General features: G+C 39.2%; 1 protein-coding gene across 1 annotated transcript in view; it reads right to left on the bottom strand.

The window, feature by feature from the left end:
- Positions 1-13,295, bottom strand: part of RIT2 (Ras like without CAAX 2) — a 176,196-nt gene extending 162,901 nt beyond the window's left edge. The window contains exon 1 of the mRNA XM_063180569.1: positions 12,911-13,295. Within this exon, the coding sequence (XP_063036639.1) occupies positions 12,911-13,013 (103 nt within the window). The 5' untranslated portion in view covers positions 13,014-13,295. The remainder of the gene's footprint in view (positions 1-12,910) is intronic.
- Between the last annotated feature and the right edge of the window lie 1,634 nt (positions 13,296-14,929).

Here is a 14,929-nt window from a genome sequence, read left to right as displayed (position 1 = left end):
CATTGCTAAAAACTTATTGTACTAAAACTCATTGAGTATGTACAGTGATGCTTTAGAAACATAAAACATAGCTTTGCAAAACAATTTGATCCATAGTTATTTTAGGTAAATGAAAATAAAGAAAATAAACCTTCAATCACCAAGTAATCCTATTCTTGAAATATGCTGTCATTGTCAATCAGTCCAAATTGTTATCTCACTGGGTTTTGCAGAGCTTCCTATAAATACTTTGAATAACACATAGGCACTAACAACTATTTTCCTTAAAGAGTGAAAATGCGTGTTACTTTACAGTAAATAAACCTTTCATGAGCATGTTTCAGGGATATGTGCATTTAAATCTGTTTATAGTCACTGGCATTTTGTTTAGATTTTTCCTCCTACTGCCACTTGTTCAAAATTTATTATAGTGAAGTAGCTGTTTGTTTATATTGTTATGAGCAGTAAAAGCTGGGGAGTGAGAGCAAGGGTAAGAGCTGGGCCACGAAGAATAAAAGAAAACATATATTTGTTTTGCATCTTGCCCTTTTTTTTCCCAGATTGGGGGAAAACAGAATTTTATTTCTGGGTACCAATGGAGATATCCCTCTAGCATCACTGTGATTCATAATTCTGCTGAAGATTTTTGTGTGAGGAGGAATCTAGCCCTTGAAAGAACACAGAAGAGCCTGCTAAATGCTGTGCCTCCCACTGATTTCACAGGGTGTTACATACTGCTGAGGCTGGGACCCACAGACTCCTCTCCATTCTGGATGGCTGTCAGAACACCAGACACGAGAAGCATCGCTTTGCCTAGCACCCCATAAATTTATATTAATGTTGGATTTACACAGCTTTGTACATGGCTGAGGAGAGAAAAAAAAAGGCCTGTGCTCAGAAGACTTAGAATCACAGAATCACAGAAAAATTAAGTTTGGAAAAGTGCCCTAAGATCATCAAGTTCAGCATTGACAGGATCACCACAAAACCACATCCCTAACCTCCACATGCACAAGTTCTGTTAACACTTCAAGAAATGGTGAATCCACCAGTATCCTGGATAGCCTTTTGCAATGCCTGAGCATCCTTTCTCTGAAGAAATATTTCCTAGTTTTCAACCTAAACCTCCTCTGGCACAGCTTGAAGCCATTTTCTCTTTTCCTATAGGTTGTTACCTGGCAGAAGACATTGACCCATGCCAGTCTACAGCTGAGATGATGCCCCTCCAGCTCCCTACTCCAGAGAGCCACTGAGTGAGGAACAGGGGTTAAGAAGTTCAGAGCCAGGAGAATGATCCCCTAACATGACCTCTGTGTGCATTTTGGCTACCAGTATGTGCAGCATACATGGGATATGACCATGGACTATTAGCACCTCATAGGATAACTGCAGTGCAGAGACAGCATCTGAAACCAATGCTCTTTGAAGTACAAATTTCTGCATTTTCCTTCTATCCCTTTACTCCTTTATAATTCCTTAACTCAACTGTTTCTAATTTTTTTTTCTGAATCTTTTTCTATGTTTCTATGTTTTTTCTATTTTTCTGTTCTTAATTTTTGATGCCTATTAACATTTTCCTTTGCAACCTGCTCGGATTGTTTCTTTTATATCTTCTATTTTGACTTTTTTCTAACCCCTTCCTCATCATCAAATATCAGAGGCCAATTCAGAGGCCAATTGTCATTTTGAGCATATTACCTGGGGGAAAAAAGAAAAAAAAATAAAATAGGAAACTTATGTGATGCACTCCTTGTTATGTCAGGCATTTAGTAACTTTTAAGTATCTTGGGAAAGAGTTGAAAAATGGGGCTTTTGAAGTCCACTTTTATAGGAACGGACTAGTAAACAGAATGTGCACTTAGAGAGAGATTATGTTGCAAATTTGCTTTTTTTTCACTCTGGGAAATCCATTGAAACTGCTCGAAGTGGAAGAAAGATACAAGAACCTGGCTTATGGAGCTCATGGGTTTCTGGAGCTCATATATTATACATCTTATACTTGTATGAGTTATTAGATCATTCTTTTTCTCCTCGATTCCCAGGACAGAAATAATATGTTTCTAGAGCTTATCTACAAACATGTGGAACCCTCATGAAGCCCAGGAACTCATCCTTGGGCTGTGCCCAGCGTCAGATACTGCACAGAGCAGAGCTCGGGCATGCTGTGCGTGATGAGTGATCAAATGATCATGCCACCAGACAGCCCAAGCAAGATTATTCACTGTGAAGAAAACGTCTAATGACTGCTTTTAATCAAATTGAGAACATAATTTTTATGTTAGAAAGTCTAGAAAAAATTTAGAGAAGGGGGATTTTTAAAGCTTGCCAGGCATTCTGGATTACTTAAGAAGCTGCTGGTTTTGAAACAACTGAGAATTTGACAACACTTGGGCTTAGTTTTGAATATCTGGAATTAAAATCTAAAATAGCTGTACACATTTTGCAAGCTGCAAAGAGACATTTCTGTGAAGACACTGCAGATCCTGTTCAACAGAGAAAAGTTCAGCGTAACACAGCAAGCTGTCCTGCAGGTAGTCAGCCAGGAAAGCCACTGAAGGAATCACATAATCTGGCAGAGCAATCAAGTTAGTAAGGGAATCAGGATTTGAAAGAGAATATGAGTTTCAGCTAGGACTCATTTATTTTGGGCATGTGAAAATGGACAAGAATTACAGAATTACATTAACACTTCAAGGAGATTGCATGGAAAGAAATTACACAACAGCTCCTTTCATAACTGTAGTCAGTGTAAACTAAGAAGAACTACGTGCATCAGTCTCTCAGCTGATTACAGCTCTTACTTTGCCAAAGCTTATGAAATTAATTTTTAAAACTTAAAAGCATTTGTGAGGCCACCTTTGGGGCCCCTGAAATAGCTAGCTTAGGGTTTAGTCTAGGGTTTTAATGAAAAGATAAAATACTGATTATGTGTGTTGAAAACATAACTTTTTTGGAGACTTTGGCAACAATACACAGCTTGGCATCTCCTGAGATAGTCTGTTGTGCACACATTGACACCCTCATCTTTTAGATTTTCCCCACCTATATCGAAACAAAGTGATTTTATTTTAGTCAGTGTCTCCACTGCTTAGTGGGCAGGTAATGCTTTAGCAGATTTCTAGGGCTTGAAGAACAATGTCTTCCCAACACAATTCCTCTGAAAATGGGACCCTGCACAGCACTCTGCTGACATTCAATTCCTGTCACTGGAGTTGTGTGAGCATGATGAGACTTCCAGCTTCTAGGAAAGAAAATTAGACAGGCTTGCTGGCATAAAGGGAGACTAATTAAAGTCAAAGAACAAATTAAAAGTGGAAAAGGATTACCAGAGGAATGGAAGGGAATAAAATGGAAAGTACAGAAAGAGAAGGGATGAAAGCGGCAGCAGAAGAAGAAGAAGAAAAAAACTTTCTTAATTGTGCTTTCAAGAGTGTCCCTAATGGAATTAATCTCATCCAAATTCTAGCAGATAGCTCATGCCAAAAATGGTGCAGATGGCTGGGCTCAGCAGCAGGGACAGCTTGGAAGGGAAGCAGTTCCTGTGGCTGCCTCAACAGATTGTTTACAGCAAAGATACCGACAGTGCCCAGCCATTGTCATGAAACAGTGCTTGTTCCCTTGTTTGAGACTTCAATCTGGGCATTTCAAATGGCAGATTTGTGTGCGGCTGAAACTAGGAGAGTCCTTGATAGTCCAATTCCTGTTGCTGTGGAATAGCCTGGAAGGTTTTCTGTCTCTTTATGGCAAGCAACGTGAATGGGAAAAGCTGAGCAGGGCTGAAGTCACTGAAATCCTCACTCTAAGTGAAGCTCTGCTTTAATGAAACACCATGAAAAGCAGATTCATTAATATAACCTTCTGTGAGTACCAATCACTTAGAATGATAGAATACCCTGGCTTAGAAGGGGCTTACAAGGATCATCAAATCCATCTCTTGGCCCTCAGCAGGGCCATCCCCAGGAATCCCACCCCATGCCTGAGCGCATTGCTCAAATGTTTCTTGGTCTGTGTCAGTCTGGTGCTGTGATCATTCCCTGGGGAGCCTGTTATTGCCCAAACACCCACTTTGGGGAAGAACTTTGTCCTGATATCCAAACTAAACTTCCCCCAGCTCAGCTTCAGGCCATTCCCTTGGGTCCTTCACATAATTGTTCACATAGAGGCAGTGTAGGTGAAGAGTCTGAATCATTAAATTCCATTTCCACCCATGGAACAGAGAACAGCAGGAGGTGAGCTAACAAATCTGTATGCCTTCCATCCATGCACCACTACCCAACACACACATGAAGTGGCCCATACTTTCAGGGTGCTATCTCAGCATGCTTCCAGTTTTACCAGAGCCTTTATAGTCAGGACACATTTTAGTTCTGTTTAAAGCAACATAAATGACTTATTTTTTGTACAAAACAAACAAATCAATCTCGAGACTAGCCTAAGCATCTCTGTTTAGCAGTCTGAACACAAAGAAATCTGCTGGTTATCTCCATTATTAGTGCCACATCAGGCAAAAGTTCTGATGCCTATTAACACATAATTTTGAGGATGATAGCAGTCCTTCTCTTGTGTCAGACAACTCAGCAACTCTAAATTTTCTGGTATATTTGCTCTGTAAAGTTCAAAAGAACTTTATTGATCAAAAGAAGTTTGTCTTGAAGACCTTGTACGCCTCTAATCATGCATGCTCTAACTGCAATTTCATCACTTGTTACTCTCCACGAAGCAATTCTGGCTGCTTTCCTCCTCAAATTTTGGAATATATGTGTTCTTCTCTTGATATTCATTATTTTAAATATTGTGAGTTCTCCATCCCCTGTTCCAAGGGAGCATGGAAGTGACCAGCTTGTTTGCCTTATCCAGGTGGATATTTATCATCTGGGTGTTATGATGATGGGAGAAGATGGATAAATCAACCCATTCACATCACAGCTGGATCCATTTACATTGAATCTCTGTATACATATGCAAGTTGCACAATAAAGAATCATGAATTACTGTCTACAGCAGCTATTTTAATATAGTCATAGTCGTTTGTCAACATAAATTGAAATGTGTCGCTCCTTCTATCATCTTTGTTGGTTTTCTTTGAACGCTGTCCTATTTATCAGGCATCTTCTAGTGCTGAAGAATCCAGGATTCCAGTTAGATTTCTCAGCACTGAGTTGGTATCTCACATGCAGAAATCCCCCACATTAAATACAGAGGGCATAATTGAATCCTCCACCCCTATAACCACTGAACTATGTGAACTGCCAAAAAAATGAAAACATCTTTGACTCATTTCCCTGAGGCATACAATTCTGTCCACAAGGTCTGCCCATAGGCAAAAGAAATTGATTAATAAATAATATATTTAATCCTTTTAAGTGGCTAACATACACACTAAAGATAAATGAAGAATATCAGAAAAGGGCCCAGAATAATTTGAATTCTTGGATTTAATGGTCCCAAATAAGATAACACACAGGAAAATGCAGAATTTAGGTCATCATGAGAGATGTGATAGCACAGGTGACTGCACTGGGGGAAAGAAAAAATAGCTTCAAGTTACTACAGATCTTTCTCTGTATGTGACCTCTCAGAACTCTACCTGAATAAAAGAATTCATTATTCTCTGAGGAGCAAAAATAACTCCACAGAGGAAACTAGCAGGCAATCTTTCTTCTAATAAGGCCACTAATAGAAGAGCATGTCAATTATTTGGAATTCACACTCAGAAAGTTGATGTGGAAATATTAGGGCTCTGTAATTAAAGCATACAAGATGCTCTGAGCAGGAAAATAAGGTCCTACAAGTGAAGTTTCACATATTCAGTGTACTGCAGTGAAAGATCAGGGTGTGAACTCATGATTGTCTACAAGTACTGACAGAAAACACAGATTTTCTCAAAGTTGTAAACAAAGAGATAGGAGAATATGTTTAAAAGTTGGAATTACTCAAAATCAGGCTTGAAGAAAAATGAATTATTTACCTGTGAATGAAACTAAAACACATGGACAGTTTTGTTATCAAAGATCACAAACGTACCAGGAGCTCTGCTTTTGTACAATCTCTAGAGTTTAATCTGGTTCATGAGAAAACTGGAAGCTACCCATACCTGGGGATGTCATTGTCTGGTATTGGTGCCTCTTCTCCACAAGGTGCTTTTTTCCTTTCTCGTGGCAAAAAATACAACGTGCACCACCATTATTTTGCATGTGTAGTGGTTTGACAGGAAATATGTTTTCTGGGATGCTGTGGTCAGGCCAGAGGGTGCTCAGATTTTTATATTGGCACCTGGTTTGGCCACTGGGGCATTGGATCTGCCTCTGAGAACACGGGGTTAAAAGCAGGGCTCTCCCTTAGGAGGCTCTTTTTGTATTTCTGGTGGGAAAAGGGTTTGGAGCTCTGCCCCGGCCCAGCTGCTGGCTGGGCCAGGGGAGGGGAAAGCCATGCGGCCTGGGAGAGGTAGGCCTGGCCCTGAGGGTGGAAGGGTGGGAGAGAGAGGTACCTGGAGGCACTGGGCAGCCTTCTCTGGGAGAGACAGACAGAGAGAGGGAGACAGAGAGAGAGCCAGGGACTGTTATCTTGGGATTTGATATCATGTGCTGCCGGCACAGCACGGCCTGCAGCGAAGGGGGGGGTGCACTGAGAAAGAGCCCAGCTGCTTGTAGACAATGCAAACCTTACAGAACATTGGCCCTTCCTAGAAGAGAGATAAGAGTAGAGGATGAATAAGGAAATGGGCAAGTGGTGAAGGTCTGGGCAAGTGAGAGAGATGTTGGAGGAACGGAGAAGATGGAAGGGCATGTTTGCTGGACTCTTTTTTTTGTATAGCCATGGACTGTTTCCTTGTGACACAGAGGCTGCAGTCCAGGGGCAGGCAAGGCCTCAGAACCAGGAGGATTCAGTGTCGGTACCCCTTGGCCCCAGGGGGTGAAAAAATGTGGGGGGGACAGGTGTCCCGAAGAAGAGACTCTGCCTTTTTTTGGAATGAGACAAGGCATCCTTAAAGATGACCCTAGAAGCAGCCCTGTGCACTCATGCACAGTGGTGAGAGCACTGGACATGAAGGAAGAGGCCACCATGGCACAAGAACGACTCCTTCTCCTCTTCATGAACTGAGGATTGATTGTTTGAAATGTGGTGCCGGACCGAGAGTTGGTGATTTTGGGGAATGTATTGTATTGGGAATTTGGTGGGGAGGAGGAGGAGGAGATGTATTTGTGAAGTTTTCATTTTCCTTGTGTGTTTCTTTTTACTTGTAGCTTAGTTAATAAAGTTTTCCCTATTTCTAAGTGAAGGCCTGCTTTTCTTGTTCCTGGTCACATCTCACAGCAGACACCAGGGAGAGGGTATTCTCATGGGGGCACTGGCTCTGTGCCAGTGTCAAACCATGACAGCACGAAACACCTGCAATTCTGCATTAGAACTGTGCAGGCAGCACCGTGAAGTGACCAGAGGAATTTATATGTCATTTTGAATGGTCAGTACCCTTACTCTTTCAGAACTGTTACCAAGAAGGAAGATTGCATCTAGTAAAAAAAAAAAATTTTCATCCTTCCTTTTCTATTTCTTTTTAAATCTGAGTAAGTTGAATAATTTCCCTGAAACACCTGAGGAAATAAAAATCTGGATTACTTTTTTTGTTTGTTTGTTTGCTTTTCAGACAGAGAATGATAAGGGAGCAATCAGTTATATTCAGATGGCATGCAGATCTGTGTCTTTGTTAATAAATATTTCCATTTTTTCTCCACTTAAATAAAAATTGTAATTTTTTGCAGTTAGTAGGGAAGAAGGAAAAATCAAAACAGCAAAAACAACACTTGTGTTGACTTTGAGGGGTAAAAAAGGGACTTAGTTTGCCTTAACTCTAATGCACAGCATGCCCAAGAACTTGAAAGGGAACTTTTTTCACCTGGACTCATACTGAGAAGTAACTAAACCCAGCACCTTCATCCTGGTGATTGGCTTGCCTCAGGACATGAGAGAAGGCCAGACCCTTTCCTTTGATTCATTTACCAGGCATTTAGGGAAGCACAGCTATACCTGAGAATATTCCTGGGGAAAATGAGAAACTGAATCAAAGCCAACACCCTAAAAAAAAAAAAAAAAAAAAAAAAGAATTAAAAAATAAAAGGCTGCTGAGGTGTTTGATCAATGTCTGGAGAGTGCTCTGTGACACCAAGCCCAGTGGTGGGGTAAGAACAGCATCAGCAGGCCCAAGTGGTGCTTTTCAAGCTCAGCACTTTTAATACCAGTGGAATCTCCTCCCTTGCCCTCCATCCTTTTCAGTGTAACCTGGATCGTACATTAATTTACCTCCAGGGAGTTTGCAAACAGCTGCAGTGGGCCAGCTCAACAGCAAACACTCCATGGTGCTCTATTTACTGGGGACTCTCGTTATGAGGACGTGCTTGAAAATAATAGGTGCATAATTTGCTTTATCAAGGCAGAATAAGAGGCAAAACCGGTCCAGAGAGAAAAGGCAGTTGAGCACATAAATGAAAGAAAATTGCAGATTTAATCTAATTCCTCATACTGAAGTTCCCACATCACAGAGAACATAATTGTTTTCACACATTTTGGAACTTATTGTGTACACATGATCTTGAAATTAATTGGATGAGTCACCTGTATCTGTAGAAACACAGCCTTTATGCCTCACTGGAAAAAACAAGCAAAACAAAACAAAACAAAAATCAGGGAAATCAATGGGTAGGAATGCCTCCTTTAGACAGCCCAGTCTGAGAATACATTTCCTCACACTATTCCTCCAATATCCTTGAGAGAATCTTTTCTCAATTTCTTCTCTTCCATTTTTTTTTATTCTTTTTGAGATTGAAGCCTGAAAATACATTTCTAATTACTTTTCCCATATACAATTAAACAGGAAACATATTAGTTTTACAAAAGTCTTTAGGCAATTATTTAAAAATATCTTCAAATATTGTATGGTGGCAACAGATCATCTGGCAATCTGTCTGAGAAATAAACTTCCATAAGACCACTAAATAGAAATTCAATTTACACCTATGATAAGCCTATGCTATGCATAAACATCTAATTTTATTTGCCTGGAATAACTGTAGATCATGTTCAGCCTTAAATAAATCATTTTTAACCAGAGTTAGGGAAAAAACAATCAAACAAAAAACCAAGAAAACACTAAAACAATATTTTTATTCAGCCAGGAAGATGCACATAAAGGTGGGTTACAGTGCAACCTGATCATTGTTTGGAGATTGCTTAGGTAATAATTTTTCATCAGAGGGAGGTTTTTTATTTTATTCAGTTGCACAGGAACATCAATTTATTCATTTTAGCAGTCACTTAGCAAGCCCTGGGTTAATCATCACTAATGTTTTGCAGAATGTGCTGCAGTTAAGTATTGTTATCAGTGTAACAGGTTTGCTAAATATAAAGCAGCAATGGGATTGAAGGGCTCTTTTGCGCATGTTTTTCATTTGTAACACTGAAAAACAGAGCCAACCCCAGAGGTCTGATCTGCATCAGGCAAGGACCATGACAGCACCTTGTTTACTGCTCTCTAAAGGTATTTGTGAGCAAAATGGGTTTCAGAATCTCCAAGGTTCTCAGGGTTTGAGGTCTATGTCAGGTAGCATTATGTAAGTTTCAGTGGCACTGAGGTTGCCTGATATTTGTCAACAGAGCAGAGAACAGATGCCAAATTCACATTCTTAATTGAAATATAACTAAAATTAGAAGTACAAAATTTTGATATGGACTATAATTGAATGACAGTCAATACAAAATTTACTTTATTCACTTCAGTTTAATTTCAATTTAATTATTGGTTCTAGCATATTTTTGGTCTGAACTTGCATCAGCTTGTACTGGATGTTCTTGATGATGAGCATCACTTAGACAACACAAGAAATCAACACGTTGCTCTGAAAACAAAAAAAAAATCTGTTTTCATATGTCTTAGCAGGAACAACTCATTCTAGGGAATCTATATCCCATAATTACAGTACAGAAATCAACTCCTATAAAAATTTACAGCTAGCTTCGTACATTTTCATTAGACATTACTATTACCTGTTTCTTCCAGAGCTGGGTTTTGAGGTGGTGTTTTTTTCCCTCCCATAAATTGATGTCAGATTTGATTTTTTTTTTTAAATTGGTATTCGTTTTCCAGAATTGATTTTGAAATGTGAGAACCCTTAAGTAACAACTCTCAGACCATTTGCAGTTTACACAGTATTGCTCTGCATGTGATGGGTGTCAGACTGGGATACACAGAGTTCATCTTTTTACCAACTCCTGTGAAATTTACTCAACACTGAACAGGAAAAATAAAAGGATATTGGCTGTCCTCCTGAACTGTCTGCCATCTTTGAGCAGGCCTGATTAATCCAATGACAAAAGAACAACCATTTTTGGTCCCCTCCTCCTCATTCCACCCCATGCACAAGTGTCACAGGTAGAGAGCAGGGGAGGGTTGGAACCACAGTACCAAAATGCCCAGGGGACATCTGGAAGTGAACTACGTCCAGGGTAAAAAGAAATCTAACATTTTTGCAGCTTCGTTCCTATGGAGAATTCATTCCAAACCTGAATTATTTAATGTTTTGAGGGATGGAAAGGCTTTCATCCGAGAGAGGTTTCCCACTCAGTAATTTAACCCCAGCTGTTACTGTTTTTATCAAGACTTCAAAGAAGGAAGGACAAGATGGGAAAAAGAAGGCAGGATGTTATCAATATATTAAACCACATATCACTGATTTCTCAAAATCAAAATTGGAAGTGAATTTTTTTTTTCCATCCTTATTCTACTCTGATTTGCTTTTATGGCTAAATTCATAATTTTCTGGACACATTGAATCTAGATCACTAGGGGAAAGCAGAGCTCATCTTGTACAATGAAAGTAGTCATTAAGGCCTTTTTCTGTTTTTAATCCAGTGTAAATTAATCCTGTTTATGTAACTGTCAGAATGAATTAATGATTTATAGGATGACATCTATTTTTACTTTTTATCTCTCTCTGAATTCTATCAGCTGGACTATCTTTCAGCATTCTACTGAAATATTTCAGGTCCATTACACATCAGAAGTTCATAGTCAGTAAATGTTGAACTGCCCACCTCCTTTCTTATGAACTCTTAATAATATTCTGTTCCTGGAGTATTTTTTTCTTGCAGGAGTTTCACTTTCATGATAACAAGAGAAAGTTTTCAATAATCCTATCAAATTTCATAAATTTGCACTTAATCCATCTTAGTTTCTTTAGACCACACAATTCTACTTGTTAATTATGTGTTTCTCAGCTTTGGAGATGTATCATATCTTGTTCAATCTACAGATATAAAGGCTTTGTTCTAATTAAACTAACAGCTAACATTTTCTGACCACAGAAATTTGAATTAACTAAATTTGTAATTTCAACTCTTATCTAATAGTAAATGGAAACTCAGAAATTCCTCTGCTTATGTGTAAAGTTTGATTGTTATGATTCAGTCATGCTATGAATGTTGTATAGTTTGTAATACTTTGTGGTGAACAAGTTTTCAAAATTGCATTATTCCTACAAACATATGTTTGAGGGTGGGGGAAATTGCTGCCATCTTTTGGATACACTCAGGGAAAAAAAAGAAAAAAGAAAAAAGAAACTAAAGATACATAAATAAGGAAAAAAAATTACTGAAAGTTCCAGCTGGCACATCCTGGATACCTGCTTTCCTATGGAAAAGATAATCTGAATTTGCAGCAATTTACCCTGAGATCACCAATATGTTGTTCTTTCCCATTTTATATGGTGATTATGTAGTAAAATCTGTGCAAGAACTGTTTGCTTGGTTAAGTAATACTGGTGGGAAATAGCTTTCACTGAAAGATGTGCCACTGAAGTTGAAGCCAAGTATAACAAAACCACAAAGATTATGGATACAGAAAGAAAATTATGTTCACTCACAATTTTTAACTTTTTGCACCTATACTTCATCTTATTGCTTGAATATAAATAAAACTTTTTTGATACACACAGTAATTGCAGATTAGTGTCACAACTATTTATCATGAAAATTCCTTAGAATCTAGCTGGGATGCATTATATTATATTATCCTGCTTTTTGCAATTTTGTTTCTGTTGTTCTTTTGAATTTCCAGGAGATGTAATCAAATTCTTGTTGTGTGGCCAGCTCAATATACTGACTTGGGAGACAAACTCTGCATGTTCAGCAAAGTCTTTGTAAGAGCAGAGAATGCTGGTTTCAGCGAGAATAAATCAAAGCTGATAATATCTGGGAAAAAGAAAACACTGTCCAGGGAAAATAATGACTCCTCTGAAGAGATATCATTGTCAGACACTTGCATATCTTGCCAGCTGTACACAGGGATATTAAAATATGCTGCAAATCTGCCTCGTAGCCTGGAGTGAGACTCAGGCAGGCATGCTGTACCTGTCCAGAGCAGAGAGGAGACTAAACTCAGCTGAGCCACAATGACAGTCAGAAAAAAAAAATAAAATAAATTTTAAAAATTAAAAAATATAGAAAAAACAGCCGCTGCAGGCAACCCCCACACTCTACAGTCTACAGCTGACTTTGCAGCTAGTTTTATTTTTGCCTGAGCACCAGGACCCTCAGGCCAACAAGTTACATCCACGCTGTCCAGCAAACCAGCAGCCCTCAGCAAGTGGGAGAGTGACTCGGGCACTTGCTAAAGTCACAGCAGCAGCCTGGCTGCTCCCTCCTCACACACAGCACACCCAAGGTCAGCCCTACACAAATAACCAATTAAAACGGCTCGCAGCCTTTCAGCCCGAAACAAATCAAGCTGACTCATTGCCCCAGCCACGAACTATAGTCTTTTATCCAAGCCATGTGCAGGAGAAAGAGGGACGAAAGCTCTCGTTAAAGCATGTCCTCCTCCGGTGAACTTTACGCTCCCAATTCACCCCTTCTCTCCCAAAATATTGTTGCTGAAACTTACCGCTTTTGCCAACTCCCCCTGCTCCCAGCATCACCACCTTGTACTCTCTGGAGCCTGCTGAAGAGCTGCTCGAGGAGCTGATCATTGCATTTTCTAGCTCCATCTTGCACGAAGCAGCAGAAGGGACTGAAACTGAAGAAAAAGCAACTGGCAGGTGTTTTCTCTGATCTTAAACAACTATAAAAGCTGCGTTAGGGAAAAAAAAAAAAAAAAGGCAGGAAAGGAAGGTATAATGCAAGAGCTATGATTTAACAGCCTCACACACTGCTGTGCCTGTGTTAGCTGGAGAAGGTCTCATAGCAACCACTTTAACAGCTTCCAATAAAAATCTCTCTCTGCCCCCTCCCAGCTCCGTATCGTTCTCTGTTTCTCTTCCTGGACAGCAGCAGTTTTGTGAGGCTTAAGAGGTCTGGTACCTCTGGAGCTGCAGCGTCACTGAACAAATGGATCAGATACTTCAGCAAAACGAAATGGATCAAATTTCTTAATTATGAAGCTTGTTATTCTGTGTAGTGCTTGCTTGAATCTTAAAACAAACCAGACAACCTTCTTCTCACCTTGGAGTTAAATATGCATCCTATAATCATCTAGTCTACTGGTTTTACACTTGATACTATTAGAAGTGAAACAAGTAACAACTTTTAACAGCCTTTTTTTTTTCATGTTTTGCTGCAAACACAGAAGTTTTCTAGGGCTTGATTTTTCCCCAGATCAATACTCATTTTAGTTCATTTGCATCAATTATTTGCATAAATAAACCAGATACTGTGGGGGAAGAAACCAACAACTTTACTTGTTGTTTCCCTCCTTTTCCCATACAATTTCTCAAGGAGACAGGGACTGAAGGCAGGGGGATATATTTGTTTATTCAGAAAAGGTGTAAAGAAAACCAACTTTTAAAATTTATTTCATACTAATCTCAAGTGATTTATCTTACCAAGCTGGTGAATGACATTCAGTGTGAAAATCTCTCACTGAAATTATTCAGTGAAAACTTACAACAAAACACAACAGCTTTTCATTGATTTATGGCTTTGTTCTTAGAACATCTAGTCTATTTAAAGAACATGATAAATAATAAGATACTTGCCCAGCTTTAACTGTTATTTGATATTTTTAGGGACCAAAAAGCATCTACTGCAAAATGAGTGCAAAGCAAAACTTGTATTCCTTTGGAAGTGCTGGGCTTTCATGACAGAGGTAACTGTTAAGGAGACATGGAAATGGAAGAAGGAGAAGCAGCTAATGAAGTATTTTGGAAGTCAGACACCTTCATCTAGCCACTCTTCCAATGATTTCACAGAGAGTAAACACACGGTATTACTTAGAATTAAAAAGTGGAAAGAGAAACGATAAAAAGAACATAGACTGATGGAGGGCATGATTTAAAGAAAATTAAGCAGAGAAAAAAGTGTAGAAGGGCACATATAGTTTAGAAAGGTAACTTAATGGGCTAAGAAAATACTTTATTAAAAAAGAACAGAGGTAAGGTGATAATACTAATTAGAATGGAGAAGGTGAACAGAACATGAATACTTGTTTTTCTTCCTAATAAAAACTTAGGAGACCGTGGATGGAACAGAAAGCAGCCCAGTTAAAAAAAAAAAAAAAAAAAAAAAAAAAAAAAAAAAAAAAAACACAAACCTCAGAAAAGTAACAACTTAGGTAGGAAAATTTTTGATGCTTGAAACATGGGCAGTATAACTGATCTTGTAATGAAAAAAAAAATTTAAATACAGAGCAATATTAACTCTGTAGTGGACTTTTAAAATCACCATATCTCTTGCTTATGGAATACTCACATGAGCAGATCCTGGAAAAACAGAGAGAAATCCAGGTGTGATGGTCTGCTTTCAGCCAGGCATCAAAGGGGGGCAGGGACAGAGTCACTGTGCTCTGAAACCCTCCAGAGCCAGGAGCTGCTCCTGTCCTGAGGAGCCAGCCCTGTGAGCCAGCCCTGCTGCGAGTGACTCTGTGGGGCCAGGGCAGGGTGCCTGTCTTTGTGTCTGGATGGCAACC

The sequence above is a fragment of the Melospiza melodia genome, chromosome Z, assembly GCF_035770615.1.
Source record: "Melospiza melodia melodia isolate bMelMel2 chromosome Z, bMelMel2.pri, whole genome shotgun sequence".
In the NCBI taxonomy this organism is placed as follows: domain Eukaryota; kingdom Metazoa; phylum Chordata; class Aves; order Passeriformes; family Passerellidae; genus Melospiza; species Melospiza melodia.
Note: the sequence above shows the minus strand (reverse complement) of the source record. Positions and strands in the feature narration are given on the sequence as shown.